This window comes from Mastigoproctus giganteus, chromosome 1 (assembly GCF_048544385.1).
Source record: "Mastigoproctus giganteus isolate SK-2022 chromosome 1, ASM4854438v1, whole genome shotgun sequence".
NCBI lineage: Eukaryota > Metazoa > Arthropoda > Arachnida > Uropygi > Thelyphonidae > Mastigoproctus > Mastigoproctus giganteus.
This window is the reverse complement of record NC_143575.1, coordinates 245,629,972-245,648,331: the sequence shown is the minus strand read 5'-3', so window position 1 is coordinate 245,648,331 and position 18,360 is coordinate 245,629,972. Positions and strand designations below refer to the sequence as shown.

The 18,360-nt window shown below is 39.7% G+C and overlaps 1 protein-coding gene across 1 annotated transcript; it reads left to right on the top strand.

Annotated features, from left to right (window-relative positions):
* The first annotated feature begins 541 nt into the window (after positions 1-541).
* Positions 542-4,862, top strand: LOC150091725 (protein ZBED8L-like). The gene is made up of 2 exons (XM_090369475.1): positions 542-1,079; positions 4,858-4,862. Exons 1-2 carry the CDS (start codon positions 542-544, stop codon positions 4,860-4,862), a joined length of 543 nt encoding a protein of 180 aa, XP_090225601.1.
* Positions 4,863-18,360: the final 13,498 nt, after the last annotated feature.

The window sequence follows — 18,360 nt, the reverse complement described above, 5'->3', positions numbered from 1 at the left end:
AGATCAGCAAGTCCACAGATGTTAGTGGTCACACTGAACTTCTTGCCAGTGTTCGGTTCATCAATGGAGATGTAATTGCAACATAATTCTTTTTTTGCCACCAGTGAAAAAGTATATATTACTAATGAATATATCCTCCAAAATGAATTAAATTGGAAGGATTGTGAAGTATTTGCACAGACAGAGCCACTTCCATGACAAGTCAGGATAAAGGCTTTATATCACGTGAAGTGAATTCTGACATATGATGTGACCATTGTTGCCAAGTCTTTGCCATCTACTCTGAAAGTTGTGCTGGACGAAGTAGTAAAAGTTGTTAACTTCATCAAATCGTAACCCCTCAATTCGCAGCTTTTTTCTGTTTTGTGTCAGGAAACGGTATCTGAAAACCCTATACTCCTGATACGTATAGAAGTACTGTTGTTGTCATGTGATAAAGTGTTAATGCGCCTTTTTGAACTTAAGGAGGAGGTACAGAAGACATTTTTAACAGTTGAGGGACATGAGTATGCAGTTATTTGCAGATGATGAATAGGTAACTATGTTGGCACATCTTTCCGATATTTTCGTTCACTTGAATGAGCTGAACCAAAAAATGCAAGTCAAGAACGAAAATCTGTTTACAAGTATGGATAAGATTCAAGGCTTTCAGAATAAGCTGGATTTGTGCATACCATGCATTGCAAATGGGTCATTTGAGATGTTCTCAATTGTTTGGCTGCTTGCTGCTGGTAATAAAGTGGTGATGGACTTTATTAAAGAACATTTAGATAACTTGCAGCAGAAGTTCAAAGAATATTTTGGAGAGAGCGTTGAAGATTTTGACTGGGTTCATGATCCATTCGTTGCAAATGCAAAATCTCTTCCGATCAATGTACAAGCAGAACTAACAGATCTGAAGGTGGACAGAACATTGCAATTAAAATATCGTGAAGTGCAGTTAGACACATTTTGGTTGTCAATAAGGAAAGAATACCCAGCTAACTCCAAGATGGCAATTAATGTGTTATTACCATTTTCGACTACATATTTGCATGAATTGGGCTTTTCAACCTTGACTGAAATTAAAACATCAAAGAGTTTGTTTTGTTTGTTTGTTATTTGGTTTTTAGGAGCATTAGCAACTAAGGCCATATTGCTCTGGGATATGCGGTGGTCATTCCCTGACCTTTCCGCATCCTCCGTATTTGGTGGTGATGGGCTCAAATCCCAGTCTGATCAAGAAGCGTGTGCTACGCACTGCTGCTCCATCCCACCTGGCTACGGAGGCGCCACATCAAAGAGGGAAAGAATCGGATACATTGATAAAGAAATTAGGCTTGCATTGTGAACAATTCTGGCACTCATTAGCCGCCTGTTTTCAGCAAAGCAGGCACAAGTATCACATTAAAGGTATGCATAGTTATTTGGTTTAATACTAATAGAACTGTTTTTTTTGGCTTTGCTTTGCTTTGCTTTTCTACAGTGATTTAGGGTTCATAAAATTTTAATATATACATGAGATAATTTCTGTTGGAACAATAATAATTGATTCTGATTCTATTGTGACTTTAGCATATTTATATTAACATTGCCATAAACTATGCTTTTTTGGGGGATTAATATTTTTATGTGCCATGTTGTGTTATGGATAACTTATATCCATAACACAACATGGCACATAAAATCCATAAGGTGTGTGCGAGGAGAAAAAGATTATGGAACACTGCTGAAAACAACTCACAGAGGTTGGTAGGCAAACTACGACAGATTATGAGAAATTTCTGGAGAGGAATGCAAAGAAAAGCAGCAAAGAAATATGTTTATATTAGCAGTAGAAGGAACGGGTTAAATCACATTTGGCCACTTAATGTTTATGGGTTAACTGTTGAAGACCCTGCTCAAGTTGCGGACAAATGGAATAGGTTAATAGCATCTACATTCACAAATGAGGAATTCTTTAAGGAAAGGAATGACAGAAATTAATCAAACTCTAATGAGGAGCTAAATGACTTTGTGATAACTGAAAGGAAAGTGGAGGAGAAATTGTTGAGGATGGACATAAGGCACCTGAGGCAGATGAAATCTATCCAGTTATATTAAGGGAGGCAGCAAAGGAGGTAAACAAACTTTATCCATAATTATGAGAACATCTTTGGATTCAAACTTTTTCAGTCCATAGGAACTGAAAAAGTTTGAATATATCTCCAATTCATCAAGGAGGATCAAAAGGTGACACAATTTTTTATAGACCTTTATTAACGTCTGTTCCTGACAGTTATTGACATCTCTTCCAGGAAAAGTAATGGAATGACTGGTTAGAGAAGTAATGCAGGAATATTTGGACAGGCATGCAGTCACAAATGGATTTAATCAAGGGGCAGTCTTTTCTAATGAATCTGATGAGCTATTATGATGCAGTGACCAAGGGATGCAAAAAATAATTTTGACTTCGTATACTTAGATTTCAAGAATGCTTTTGGTACTGTTGTACATAAAAGACTGCTGTACAAACTGGAGCAATGTGGCATTAAAGGCAAGTTACTGCTATGCATAAAGGGATGGTTAAGTGGAAGAAGACAGCGTATTTATCAGTGAGCATTGCTCTTCATGGAATAATGTTATTAGTGGAGTTTCTCACAGTTCAGTGCTGAGTCTATTGTTGTTTTCAATATTTATCAGTGATATTGATGAAGGTATATCAGGCTAATTTCTAAGTTTGCAGATGATACAAAGGTTGTCAGGATGGTTAACATTAGGGTGAGCTACTGCGGCTAGATCTAGGAAAATTTGGTTGATAGACTAAAAAATGGCAGTTGAAGTTTAACATTCACAAATACAAGGTCAGGACTGGCACTAGCATTTGTGGTGCCCGAGGCAAAACTTTGTAATGGCACCTAATTCATATCGTATCTTAACACGCATATATATGCAATATCATATCTAGCAATGCCTATTTTAGGCAGCACCTGTGGCAAGTGCCTCACTTGTGCAACCTAGCACCAGGCCTGTGCAAGGTATTGCATAGGGTAGCAGTAACCCCAATGTAACTTATCAGTTGCGTGGTACCAACACTTACGGTAGTGGGGAATGAAAAAGAATTGGGGATAATTGTGCAATCAGACATGAAATTCTATGAGCAGTGCAGACATTCTGCCAAGACACCTCATAGGGTTTTGTCAGTGATATATACAAATACTTTGCTAGCAGGGATAAGGATGTGTTATCCCTTTGCATAAGGCCATTGGTGGGCCACATCTCGAATACTGTATACAGGTCTGGAGACCTCACTTTCGGGAGGATGTAGATCTGTTGGAATGGGTGCAGAGAAGGGCAACAAGGTTGGTGAAAGAAATAAAAGGGTGCTGTTATAGAAAGGCTTCATTTCTGCAAATTGCTGCATCACAAGACTAGACACCTACGGAGAGATATGGTTGAGGTCTTTAAAGCCTTGAATGGATTGAGTAAGCTGAATATTAGTGGTACTCTTCCACCTGCTGAGACTACATAACACACACATGAGGAGGGTATAAATTCAAGTTGAGGAAGAATGGTTGCAGGACAGATAAGTGGAAGTTTTCCTTCTGCCAGTGGGTGTTTGTTAGAACAACAGCAGATGCAACAGCTTGCATCTGCTGTTGTTGTGGAAGTGGATGGGTTGAATAAATTCAAGGGAGAACTAGACAACGTCTTGGAGAGTACGAATCAGTGAATTTTTTTTTTTTTTTTGGCTGCTGCCATATAAGCTTGCTTTCTTGCATCATTTTCCATTACTAATAATACTACTACTACTAGTATAGCATCCACAGCTCTAATTTTTGCAACCACAAGAACAAGCAGATGGAACCGTAATGCCAGTCATTGTATTTGTGTTTGGGATTTTTTTTTTTTTTTTTTTTTTTAGAGATACACTCTTTGCACCACCATGTTTATTACTGGACACCACCCAGTCCGTGCGGCTAATGACTTGTCCCAGATAAGCATATGAATCTGCCTTTTCAATGATTATATCCCTTTCTGTGGCATACTTTTGTTTTAGCCATATCCATCTTTAGTCCAAGATCCTTAGTAACTCTGCATAACTGATTGATTTTCATCTAATTCTTTGGGATCATGGCTTATGATCGCAATGTCATCTGCAAATCGTAAAGGGTTTAAATACTCTACATTCACATTGACTCCTTTCTGCAACCAGTCTAATCTTCCGAAAGCTTCCTCAAGGGCAGCGGTAAACAACTTCGGAGATATTGTGTCTCCTTGCCAAACTCCTTTCTCACTTTTAAATTTGCTACTGCCTTTTTCTAGTCTAATAAACAAAGTAGCATTCTCATATATTTTCTTCAAAATCATAATGTATGGAGTATCTATGCCTTGTCTTTCCAGTGCCTGAAACATTGCCTTATGCTGTATGGAGTCAAATGCGTTTTCATAATCCACAAATGCTAGGCATAATGGTGTTTTATTAGGTTGACCATTCGTCCCATTTTTTTTCTATGCACCGGCTGTCCCATCGTTTTAGTAAAACTACCATTTTTATACCATTTTTTTAAAAAAACTTTAAAAAACGCTTAAATATTGGCACAACATAACCTATAATTGTGATTATATTGTAGGATGGCTGCCATTGTGGTCAGGACTGTAGTGGAGGGTATACACCACATACCCCCTAGATATTTTTTTGGTGAATAAAGTATATAGGATTGCCAGACATACCCTTTTTTTGGAATTATATTTCCAAGATACCTCTATTTTAAAATTTAAAATTTCAAATGGGATATTCTGATGAAATAAATCAAGTTTATTGAATATGAATTGTAAACAATTATGTAAAACATTTGATGTTAATATTTGTAAAAGTTTCCTTTACTGTTTATATAGGATAGGTAGAATAAGACAAGGGTATGTCTTCCAGTTGATGACGTTGTAGAGCAGATATCATCTTTTAAGGGCACAAAAGTTGATATTGTTGTACACGATGGCACTAATGACATTAAGTGTAGGAACTCTGCGGATTTACTTAGCAAGTACAGGTCAACGTTGAAAAAAAGTCGTGAATTAGAGTTTAAATTTGAAAGTGTTTTGCAATCCTGCCCAGACACAATAGGAGCGAGTATATGAAGAGAGCCTTGTCGATCAATTCGATTTTTCTCAGCGTGGTCTGTTTGTTTGTTTTTTGGTTTTTAGGAACATTAGCAACTAAGACCATATTGTTCCGGGGATATGCGGTAGTCATTCCCTGACCTTTCCGCATACTCCATATTTGGTGGTCATGGGCTAGAACCCTGGTCTAATCAAGAAGCGTGAGCTACGCACTGCTGCTCCTGCCCACCTGGCTATGGAGGCGCCTCAGCGTGGTCTGTACTTGTTAACAGGAGAAATTGCTTCTACAGGGATGGGATACACTTAAATAGAAAGAGTGCAAGAATATTTGCTGATACTATCGAGGCAATGTTATGTGGGTCAAAAAACTGCTAGCTTAGGGGATTCACAGACTAATAGATTAACAGTAGCCACAGGCAGAGGTGGAAATGATTCTTGCACTGCTTCTATTGGAATGAGCAGCAGCCCAGAAAGCAAATTGCTGGGAAATTCAGGAATTGTGAAAGTTATGAAACAAGTAAATACATGGGCTGTGCTGTAATAAATTCGATGAATTTGAAGTGCTGGTTAAGAAATCCAAGGCAGATATTGTTAGGATATCAGAGATGTGGTGTTACACAGATATAACAGATGCAGAAGTGGAATTTGGGGGGTAAAATGTATACAGAAAGGATAGGAAGGGAGGAGGGGGTTATGCTATTAGTTAAGGAACACATAAAATCTAAAGAGGTGCATCCAGTTGACATAGATCAACAGTGCAATGTTGAGTCAGTTTGGTCTGATGTAAGCACTAGAAAAGCAAAAAATGAATGAAGGAGTTTGTTATAGGCCTAATGACTCTAATGAGTACAATCAACAATTATACAGAGAAATAGAGTGGGCCAGTAAATCAGAGTGTCTTATAATGAGGCTACTAGATAGAGACGGTCGTGTTCAAAGCCGCTAAGTGGATTTTTCTTATTTATTGATTCGAAATTATTGTTTTTCTAAAACTTTTGATTTAAATTTAGTAGTATAACATTATTTTGTGATTTTCTGATTAATTTGGTGTATTTATTCTTTACTCGGCCTTGTAATTGCATAAAAGTATCGGTAAAGGTTTCCACGTGTTTCAACTCCGGTACCGTTCGTAATTTTCCCGCCTTTGTGATACGATAGTTATATATCGTACTAGATAGCGTTAGTTGAACTTCGTTAGCAGTTAAATTGTACGTTTAAATAAATACATATAACGACTTAGATTACAAACGTAATATAATTAATTATATTTAACATAATTAATAACATAACATAATTAATTATAATTAATTAATAAATTAATAGAATCATGACTCAGACCAGAGCGGCAAAGCAAAAGGCTCAAGCTAATGGAAGTGCTGTGGCTCAGAGCAGAACTGAGGGGGGCAGTTGTCCTCTGACTCACAGCCTTATAAAATGCACTGTTTGCTTGATGTTTGCAGAGCAATCGGGTACGGGACATGATACTGCCAAGGGGGATGTCTTTGTGTGTGCGCGATGCAAGGAGTGTATCGATATCAAGCAACAACTCGGCGTTCTTGTGGGCCAATATGAGAGCTTGAAGGACAGGGTGGATGCCCTCGAAGAAACTAAATTGAGGGGCCCATCAAGCTCTCAGCTGCCCACATCAACGCCAGAGCTTGCGCTTGGGCATCGCGTGACACAGAGACAACCCCCAAGGCAGAATGCGCTGGTCCCGAAGGAACTAGTAGTTGTTGGTGACTCTATTGTCAGGGAAACGGGGAACATGCTTTGTAAAAAAGATAGGTGGAACAGGACCAGGGTATGTCTGCCAGGGGCAAAGTTGATGCCGTTGTAGAGCGAATATCATCTTTTAAGGGCACAAAAGGTGATATAGTTGTACACGTTGGCACTAATAATATTAAGAGTAGGAGACCGGCAAAATTACTTAACAAGTACAGGTCACTGTTGAACAAAAGCCGAGAATTAGGTTTGAATTTGAAAGTGTCTGCAATTCTGCCCAGACACGATAGGAGGGAGTATATGATGAGAGCCTTGTCGAACAATTCGGCACTGGAAAGATTGTGCAAGGCTCAAGGGGTAGGATTTTTTTCAGCCTGGACTGTACTTGTTAACAGGAGAGATTGCTTCGACAGGGATGGGATACACTGAAATAGAAAGGGTGCAAGAATATTTGCTGATGCTATCGAGGCAGTGTTAGGTGGGTCGGAAAACTGCTAGCTTGGGGGGAGACAAAGACCAATAGATTGACAGTAGCCACTGGCAGAGGTGAAAGAGATTCTTGCACTGCTTCTATTAGAATGAGCAGAAGCCTGGAAAACAAGATGCATGGTATTTCAGAGACTGCTGGGAGCCATTGCGGTACAAGTAAACACATGGGTTGTGTTAGGGTAGCTAAGAATAGAAACAGGTGCAGGTATACTTGCATGTACACCAATGCTAGGAGTTTAGTAAATAAATTTGATGAATTTGAGGTATTGCTCAAAACATCAAAGGCAGATATTGTTGGGATATCAGAGACGTGGTGTCACACAGATATAAGGGATGCAGAACTGCAATTTGGGGAGTACAACGTCTACAGAAAGGATAGACAGGATAGGAAGGGGGGAGGGGTTATGCTATTAGTTAAGAAACACATAAAAACCAAGGAAGTGAAGCCAGTCGACATCGCCGGACAGTGCAGAGTTGAGTCAGTTTGGTGAGACATAAGCATTGGGAGATCAAAATTGAGAGTAGGAGTGTGCTATAGGCCTAATGACTCTGATGAGTATAATAAGGAACTGTACAGGGAAATACAGTGGGCCAGTAAATCAGAGAGTCTTATAATGGGAGATTTTAATTTCCCAGATATTGACTGGAATTTGGGGGCTGGTTACTCACACACTAGCAGGGCTTTTGTGGATTTATTGGATGATTGTTTTCTACATCAGCATGTTCGGGAGGCAACTAGAGGGAGTAATACTCTTGATTTGATTATCAGCAGTGATTCTTCATGCATTAAGAATCTGCAGATAAACGAACCACTAGGTGGCAGTGATCACAGTGTGCTGAAGTGGGATTTACTCAAAGAGGTAACTACCATTAGGGGTAAAGGGAAGGGTTATTGCTTCCGTAAAGGCGACTACGATGGACTGAGACAGTATTTAAATTCTATACAGTGGGACCAACTGATGATGTTACCAACAGCAAATTCAAAATGGGAAGCATTCAAAGAACTTATCTTGGAAGCTACTAGGCTTTACATACCAACTAAGAAATATTGTTCAAGGTTTAGGCCAAAATGGATGTCAGATGAACTAATGAGGCATATGGCAGAGAAGAAAAATGCATGGGATACTTACAAATTAACACATGACACAGAAGCCTATGATAGATACAAGTTGATATGCAACCAAGTTACAAAGGAGGTTAGTCAGGCAAAGGCAGATTACGAGAAATCCTTGGCAAGGGATGCGAAGAAAAACAGCAAAGAGTTCTTTACTTATCTTAACTCTAGAAGGAAGGGGATGAATCAGATTGGTCCACTTGATATTGATGGGTCAACTGTTGATGATCCTGCTCAGGTAGCTAACAAACTAAATGAATATTTTGCATCGACATTCACACATGAGGAGTTATTCAGCAAGGGGAATGCCAGAGGTGTATTCAACTCTAGCAGTAAGCTACAGAATCTTGAAATAACTGGGAGTAAAGTGGAGGAGAAACTGTTGAAGATAAACACAAGAAAGGCACCCGGGTGGATGGGATCTATCCAGTTATATTAAAGGAGGCAGCAAAGGAAGTAAGCAAACCCTTAGCCATAATTATGAGAGCTTCCTTGGACTCAGGGGAGGTACCCATAGACTGGAAATGTGCAAATGTGACCCCAATTCACAAAGGAGGATCAAAGGCTGACACAAGTAATTATAGACCTGTGAGCTTAACTTCTGTTCCAGGAAAATTAATGGAGGCACTGGTAAAAGAAGCACTGCAGGATCATTTAGACAAGACTTCAGTTATAGCTCAGACACAGCATGGTTTTGTTAAGGGGAAGTCTTGCCTGACGAACTTGATTGGATATTATGATGCAGTCACAAAAGAACTGGATGCAGGGAATAACTTTGATATTATATACTTGGATCTTAGAAAGGCTTTTGATACTGTTGCACATGGAAGACTGCTACACAAATTGGAGCAGTGTGGCATTGGAGGCAAATTGCTGCTATGGATAAGGGGTTGGTTGAGTGGCAGAAGACAGAGAGTGGTAATCAATGGACACTGCTCATCGTGGACTAATATTATTAGTGGAGTCCCTCAGGGCTCAGTGTTGGGTCCATTATTGTTTTCTGTATTTATAAATGATATTGATGATGGTATATCAAGCTTAATGTCCAAGTTTGCAGATGATACAAAGGTTCGCAGGGTTGTCAAGGACACTACTGACACTATGCTGCTGCAACAGGATCTGGAAAGGTTGAGCAGATGGGCTGAGAGGTGGCAAATGAAGTTTAACATTGACAAATGTAAAGTACTACACATGGGAAACGGCAACCGCAGAGCAACGTATCAACTCTGTGGTACTACACTGACAGTGGTAGAGAATGAAATGGACTTGGGGTTGGTTGTGCAGGCAGATATGAAGTTCTCTGAGCAGTGCAGACGGGCTGCAAGAGTAGCTCATGGAGTATTGTCAATGATATACAGGAATTTTTCCAGCAGGGATAAGGAGGTGATTATTCCATTGTATAAGGCAATGGTCAGGCCACACCTAGAGTACTGTATACAGGTCTGGAGGCCTCATTTCAAGAAGGATGTAGAGCTGCTGGAACGAGTACAGAGAAGGGCAACAAGATTAGTGAATGGAACAAAGGGGTGCTCTTACGAAGAAAGGCTTAAGTTTTGCAAGTTACAGTGTCTGGAGACTAGGCACCAGCGAGGTGATCTGATAGAGGTGTATAAAGCCTTGAATGGTTTAAGCATGCTCAATGCTGATGGGATTCTTCCTCTAGCTCAGAAAAATCACCTGAGAGGGCATAAATTCAAATTGAGGAAAGACAGATGTAGGATAGACGTGAGGAAATTTGCCTTTAGCCAGTGGGTGGTTGGTTGGTGGAACAGACTTCCATCCCTTGTGGTGGAGGTTGATAGCCTAAATAAGTTTAAGGCTCAGCTGGACAGGTATTTGGAACGAACAGAGGGGTGAAGTGGAAGTGGGGTTTTTTTTTTTTTTTTTTTTCTGCTTATGCTGCATAAGCTTGCTTTCTTGCATCAAATGCCTCTACTAATGCTAATGCTAATGGAGGATTTTAACTTCTCAGATATATACTGGAACTTGTGATTGGTCACTCGCACACTAGCAACACTTTTGTGGATTTATTGGAAGATTGTTTTCTACAACAGCATGTTAGAGAGGTAACAAGAGAGAGTCACACTCTTGATCTAATTATCAGCAGTGATTATTCATGCATTAAAAATTTACAGATAAAGCAACCACTAGGAGGTGGTGATCACAATGTACTAATGTGAGATTTACTTAAAGTTGTAACTACCATCAGGGGTAAAGGGAAGGGTTTTTCTTTCATAAAGGCGGCTACAGTGGTCTTAGAGATTTTTTTAGGTACTAAACAGTGGAACCAACTGATGATGTTAAAAACAGCAAATTCTAAATGGGAAGCATTCAATGAAGTAATTTTGTAATCTATTAGGCTTTTTGTTCCAACTAAGAAATACTGATCTACATTTAGGCCCAAATAGATGTCAGATGAACTAATGAGATTTGTGGCAGAGAAGAAAAATGCATAGGATGCACATAAATTGTCAGGCAACACAGAAGCCTATGGTAGATACAAGCAAGTCTGTAATCAAGCCAGTAAATGGGGTTAGCATTAGCATTAGTAGAGGCATTTGATGCAAGAAAGCAAGCTTATGCAGCATCAGCCAAAAAAATAATAATAAATAAATAAAAAAATAAAAAAAATAAAAAATAAAATAAAAAATAACCACTTCCACTTCACCCCTCTTTTCGTTCGAAATACCTGTCCTTATTAGTTGATAGCCTAAACTTATTTAGGCTATCAACTTCCACGACAAGGGATGGAAGTCTATTCCACCAACCAACCACCCACTCTTTATACACCTCTATCAGATCACCTCGCTGGTGCCTAGTCTCCAGACACTGTAATTAGCAAAATTTAAGCCTTTTTTCGTAAGAGCACCCCTTTGTTCATTCACTAATCTTGTTGCCCTTCTCTGTACTTGTTCCAGCATCTCTACATCCTTCTTGAAATGAGGCCTCCAAACCTGTATACAGTACTCTAGGTGTGGCCTGACCATTGCCTTATACAAGGGAATAATCACCTCCTTATACCTGCTAGAAAAATTCCTGTATATCATCGACAATACACCATGAGCTACTCTTGCAGCCCGTCTGCACTGCTCAGAAAACTTCATATCTGCCTGCACAACCACCCCCAGGTCCCTTTCATTCTCTACCACTGTCAGTGTAGTACCACAGAGTTGATACGTTGCTCTGGGGTTGCTGTTTCCCATATGTAGTACTTTACATTTGTCAATGTTAAACTTCATTTGCCATCAGCCCATCTGCTCAACCTTTCCAGATCCTGTTGCAGTAGCATAGTGTCAGTAGTGTCCTTGAAAACCCTGCCAACCTTTGTATCGCCTGCAAACTTGAACATTAAGCTTGAAATACCATCGTCAATATCATTTATAAATACAGAAAACAATAATGGACCCAATACTGAACCCTGAGGGACTCCACTAATAACATTAGTCCACGATGAGGGTTAGGCAAGCGGAAGGCAGATTATGAAAATCTTTGGCAAAAGATACAAAGAAAAACAGCAGAGGCTTCTTTACTTATATAAACTCTAAAAGGAAGGAGATGAACCAGTTTGTTCCCCTTATATCAATGGTTTGACTGTAGATGATTCTCAGATAGCTGCCGAACTAAATTAGTATTTTGTATCTACATTCACACATGTGAAATTAGCCTTAGCATCAGTAGGGGCATATGATGCTTGAAAGCAAGCTTATATAGCATCAGCCAAAAAAAAAAAAAAATCCCTTCCCATTTCACCTATCCATTCATATTTGTCTAGTTCTGCTTTGAACTTATTTAAGTTGCTGATCTGCACTACAACAGATGGAAGTTTCTTCCAACAATCAACCACCCGCTGGCTAAAAGTGAATTGTCACACATCTATTCTACAATTGTCTTTCCTCAATTTGAATTTATACCCACTCGGGTGAGTAATCTAAGCAAGAGGTGGAATCCCATTAGCATTGAACTTGCTCAATACATTCAAGACCTTATACACCTCGATTAGATCACCTCGGAGGTGCCCTAGTATCCAAAAGCTGCAATTTGCAGAACTTATGCCATTCTTGGTAACACCAACCCTTTGTTCCCCTCACTGATCTCATTTTCCTTCTCTGTACTCATTACAGGAGCTCTACATCTTTCCTAAAATGAGGCCTCCAGATCTGTATATAGTACTCAAGGACTATTACCTTTTACAAGGGGACAACCACCTCCTTATCCCTGCTAGCAAAATTTCTGTATATCATTGACAAGGTGCCATGAGCTACTCTTGCAGCCATTTCGCACTGCTCAGAAAACTGCATATCTAACTGCACACAATTATCCCCTGGTCTCTTTCATTCTCCACTACCCTGAGTGTAACAGAACCCAGTTGATACTTCACTCTGCAGTTACTGCTTCCCATATGCAATACTTTACATTTGCCAATGTTAAACTTCAGTTGCCACGTCTCAGCCCATCTGCTCAACTTTTCCAGATCCTGTTGCTGTAGCATACTATCATTACTGTCAATGACAATCCTGCCAAGCTTCATATTATCTGCAAACATAGACATAAGCCTGATACACCTTCATCAATATCATTGATAAATACTGAATACGGCCCAACACTGGGGGACTCCACTAATAACATTAGTTCAGTGAAGAACAGTGTCAGGTAACCACTCTGTCTTCTATCACACAACCATCCTTTTATCCATTGTAGCAACTTGCACTTAATGTGATATTGCTCAAATTTGTACAGTAGTCTTCCATGTGACACAGTATCAAAAGCTTTCCTAAAATCCAAGTATTTGAGATCAAAATTATTCTTTGCATCCAGTTCCTTTGTAACCACATCATAATAACCAATCAAATTTGTCAGACAAGTCTTCCCCTTAAGAAACCCATGCTGTGTCTGAGCTATAACTGCAGTCTTGTCTAGAAGATCCTGCATCGCTTCCTGAACGGGTAACTCCATTATTTTCCCTGGAACAGAAGTTAGACTAGCAAGTCTGTAATTACTCATGTCCCCTTTGATCTCCCCCCCTTTGTGAACTGGGGACACATTTGGACATCTCTAGTCATTGGGGACATCCTCTGATTCCAACAAAGCTTTTATAATTATGGCTAAGGGTTTGCTTACTTCCTTTGCCACCTCCGTTAATATAACTGGATAGATCCCGTTCAACCCAGGTGCCTTTTAGCGTTAGTATTAGTAGAAGCACACGATGCAAGAAAGCAAGCTTATACAGCATCAGCCACAAAAAAAAAAATCTTCCCATTTCACTCATACATTTGTTCCAAATGTTTATCTAGTTCTTCCTTGAATTTATTTAAGCTATCAACTTCCAAAACAACAGATGGAAGTTCATTCCAGAAATCAACTACCCGCTGGCTAAAGTCAAACATCACATGTTTGACTTTAGCCAGCTCAAACACATCTATTCTACAACAACTCTCTTTCCTCAGTTTGAATCTATGCCCTCCTCAGGTTTGTAATCTGATCAAGAGGAAGAATCCCATCAGCATTGAGCCTGCTCAATCCATTCAAGACCTTATACACCTCAGTCAGATCACCTGGCACAGTGCCGGATTAAAACTTTTTGTGGCCCTAAGCTATAACATGTACGAGGCCCATCGCCGGTTCACTGTGACAATATTAAAAAAGCATTTTTAAGGTGGAGCAAGGCATCTTGTAATATGAGGCCCTAAGCTGTAGCTTGTTTAGCTTATGTATAAATCCAGCCATGACTTGGCAGGTGCCTAGTCTCCAGAAGCTGCAATTTGCAGAACTTAAGCCTTTCTTCATAATAGCACCCCTTTGTCCCTTCACCAGTCTTGTTACCCTTCTCTGTACTGATTGTAGCAACTCTGCATCCTTTCTAAAATGAAGCTTCCAGACCTGTATGCAGTACTCTAGGTATGGTCTGACCATTGCCTTATAAAAGGGGATAATCACCTCCTTATCCCTGCTTGCAAAATTCCTGTATAGCATTGACAAGACCCCATGACCTACCCTGGCAGCCTGTCTGTACTGCTCAGAAAACTTCATATATGACTGCACAATTACTCCCATGTCTATTCTGCACAATTATCTCCTGTTATTCAAGGAGGAGAGGGCCAGATGTTTATCAAACGCTAACAGGGAATTAAATTATTTTGTAATAGCTGAGAGAAAAATGGAGAAGAAATTGTTGAACTTAAACATAAGAAAGGCACCTGGGGCAGGGATCCAGTTATATTAAAGGACGTGGCAAAGAAAGTAAGCAAACCATTAGCCATAATTACGAGAGTATCCTTCGACTCGGGGGAAGTCCCCATTGAATAGAGATGTGCAAAGGTATCTCCAATTCACAGAGGGGAGGGATCAAAGGGTGACATGAGTAATTACAGACCCGACAATTTGACTTCTGTTCCAGGGAAAATAATGAAGCCACTGCTTAAAGAAGCATTGCAAGATCATCTAGACAAGGCAGCAGTGATAATTCAGACACAGCATGGGTTTGTCAAGGGAAGAAGTCTTGTCTGACCAATTTGATGGGATACTAAGATGTGTTCACAAAGGAACTGGATGCAAAAAATAATTTTGATATCATATACGTGGATTTCAGGAAAGCTTTTGATACTGTTCTACATTCAAGACTACTGTACAAATTGGAGCATGTAGCATTAAAGGCACGTTGCTACAATGGATAAAATGATGGTTGAGTGGGAGAAGACAGAGTTGTAATCAATGGATACTGTTCTACGTGGACTAATGTTATTAGTGGTATCCCTCGGGTTCAGTGTTGGGCTCATTATTGTTTTGTATATTTATCAATGATATTAATGAAGAGCATGTAATGCTTAATGTCAAAGTTTGCAGATGATACAAAGGTTGACAGGGTTATTAATAACAGTGTGACAGTATGCTGCTGCAACAGGATCTGGAAATTTGGGCAGATGGGCTGAGAAGTGGCAACTGAAGATTAACATTGACAAATGCAAAGAATTGCATATTGGTAGCAGTAACCCCAAAGAAATGTAGCAACAGGTGGTGTTACACTCAGGGTAGTCATATATGGAGTTTTCCAGACAGTGCAGACAGGCTTCCAGAGTAGGTCTTGTCAATGATATACAGGAATTTTGCAAGCAGGGATACGGAGATGATTATCCCCTTGTATAAGGCAATGGTCAGGTCACACCTGGAGTACTGTGTACAAGTCTTGGAGCCTCATTTTAGGAAGGATGTAGAGTTGCTAGAATGATACAGAGAAGGACAACAACACTGGTGAAGGGAACAAAGTGTGTGCTCTTATGTAGAAAGTCTTAAGTTCTGCAAATTGCAGCTTCTGGAGACTATGCACCTGCAAGGTGATCTGATTGAGGTGTATAATGCCTTGAATGGATTGAGCAGGCTCAATGCTGATGGGATTCTTCCTCTTGCTCAGATTACAAATCTGAGGGGGCATAGATTCAAACTGAGGAAAGATAGTTGTAAAATAGATGTGCTGAAGTTTGCCTTTAGCCAGTGGGTAGTTGATTACTGGAACAAACTTCCATTTCTTGTTGTGGAAGTTGATAGCTTAAATAAATTCAACGAAGAACTAGACAAACATTGGAACGAATGTATGAGTGAAATGGGAAGGTTTTTTTTTGTTTTTTTTTTTTTGTGGCTGATGCTGTATAAGCTTGCTTTCTTGCATCATGTGCCTCTACTAATGCTAATGCTAAAAGGCACCTGGAGGTGGATGGGATCTATCCAGTTATATTAAAGGAGGTGGCAAAGGAAGTAAGCAAATCCCTAACCATAATTATAAAAGCTTCTTTGGACTCAGAGGATGTCTCCAACGGCTCAAGATGTGCCCCCAATGCACAAAGAGGAACACAAATAATTATAGACCTGTTAGTCTAACTTCTGTTCCAGGGAAAATAATGGGGTCACCCATTAAGGAAGTGATGCAGGATTATCTAGCTGTTTAAAACCTTGACTGGATCGAGTAAGCTGTGTGTTAATGGTATTCTTCCACTTGCTGAACTACATATGATGGGAGCACAAATTCAAGTTGAGAAAGGATGGTTGCAGGATAGATGTGCTGAAGTTTGCCTTCAATAAGTTGGCAATTGATGTTGGAACAGGCTTCTGTCTGTTGTTGTGGGAAGAACTTGACAAATTTTTGAAGCTTATGGATGGGTGAACTGTTTGTTTTTTTTTTTTTTTTTTTTTTTTGGCTGATGCTATATAAGCTTGCTTTCTTGCATCATTTGCCATTACTACTACAACACATTATAGAATCTGTGCCATGCCCCACACCTTGCTCTTATTCAAAATGAAGGTGAGCTGATCCGACACTGAAGAAAGGTTTGTTTTTTTTTTTTGTTTTTTTTTGGCCAGTGTGTGAATTAGTAGTAACAGTAGTGGCATTAGATGCAGGAAAGCAAGCTTATAAGACATTAGCCAAGAGGGAAAAAAAATCATATCAACTGTTCATCCCCTCCAATAAATTTAGTTCTTCCAGGAATTTATTCAAATGTCCCAGTTCCACTACAACAATGGAATTTTGCTCTCACTAGCCAACAAAAAATATTTGGTTCCACTATAGCGTGCGGTCTACCAAATGCTAGAATGTGTAAAGTATTTGGGGTCTAACAGCACCAGGGGTTCCCTCATCTCCACTTTCTTTGCATTGTTCGTGAAACACAGTACTCTGTAGAGGCCAGAGATTTAAAAAATGTGGGAATAGTTCTGTTGTGTGTAATGTTGTGGTGCATCGTATCTTCTGACCTTTTAGCCGTTAGGCCCTTAATGGGACCCACACTAGCGTCGAGGAGGCAGGTCAGGTACCCAGTAGATTACATTTTGTACTCTGACAGGCCCTTTTGCCACCTAGTTTCCGAAGATTTCAGTGGCAAGAGCCTAATGTAAAAAAAAAAAAAAAATTGGATAAATTGGAAAAATTGGAATTTTGATGCTAGTAATTTGGCTGTGTTAATTTACGGGGCGTACGCTGTCATTTTTTTTATCAGAGTGGGGGAGAGATAGAAATATAGGAACTATGGAGAAGGCAACCCCAGACAGATCAGCGGGGATATACCCCGCCAGAAGAAGAGACACCTGGGTGGGAAGGAAAGGGACAGGCTGTTCCCTCCCTTCCCACCCAGGCGAAGGAATAAAGGTCCCGAGCAAGTGAGTTGGAACAGATCGCCAGAATGGCACTGGCAGCAAAGCTGAAAATGCCATGGTGGGAGAATACACTACTGGCACTATAGCATGTGGTCTGCCGGATGCTATAGTGCAGTGGTATCCAACCTGCAGGCCGGATCCGGCTCATGAATTTTTATATGGCCCGTGCAGAAAGTGAACTAAAACAGCATTTTAGAGAGTTGCGCCAATGTGTGTACAGGCATACAAGCATCGGGCTCGACTGTATCAACCATGTACATGTGGTTCAGTGTAGTCATGTGTACGCTAAATAGAGTTATGTACATATCAATCTTTTCATATTGTGAAATTCTCCTATTTTGACATCTTGTTCATTGTATTGAATTATTACTGATTTGTATTGAATTAAAAAAATCATCCTCAAAAGTGTTCCAAAAGAGGAAAGTTGATTTGGAGTTCCGTGTTTTTAATCAAAGGTAGACTGAAGACTATTTCTTCATTGATTACCTCAAAAAAGCATTGTGTTTGGTGTAAAGAGACTGTGAGTTTTCAAAGAATAATTTAAAAAGACATTTGTTCGTTAAAAGTTGTGGAAAAATGTGCAGGGAAACAAACAGTGATACAAGACAATAGTTTGTCTCGACAAACAATTAAGCGAAGAGTAGAAGATATTGGAAAGAATTCGTTCAAACAACATTTGGAAAACATAAAACAAATGAAATATTTTTGTTTGGCACTGGATGAGAGTACTGGTGTAAATGACACAGCCCAACTCCTTATCTTCATACCTGGAATTAATGGTAAGTTTGTACAAGTTTGTAGCTGATCAACAGAGTATG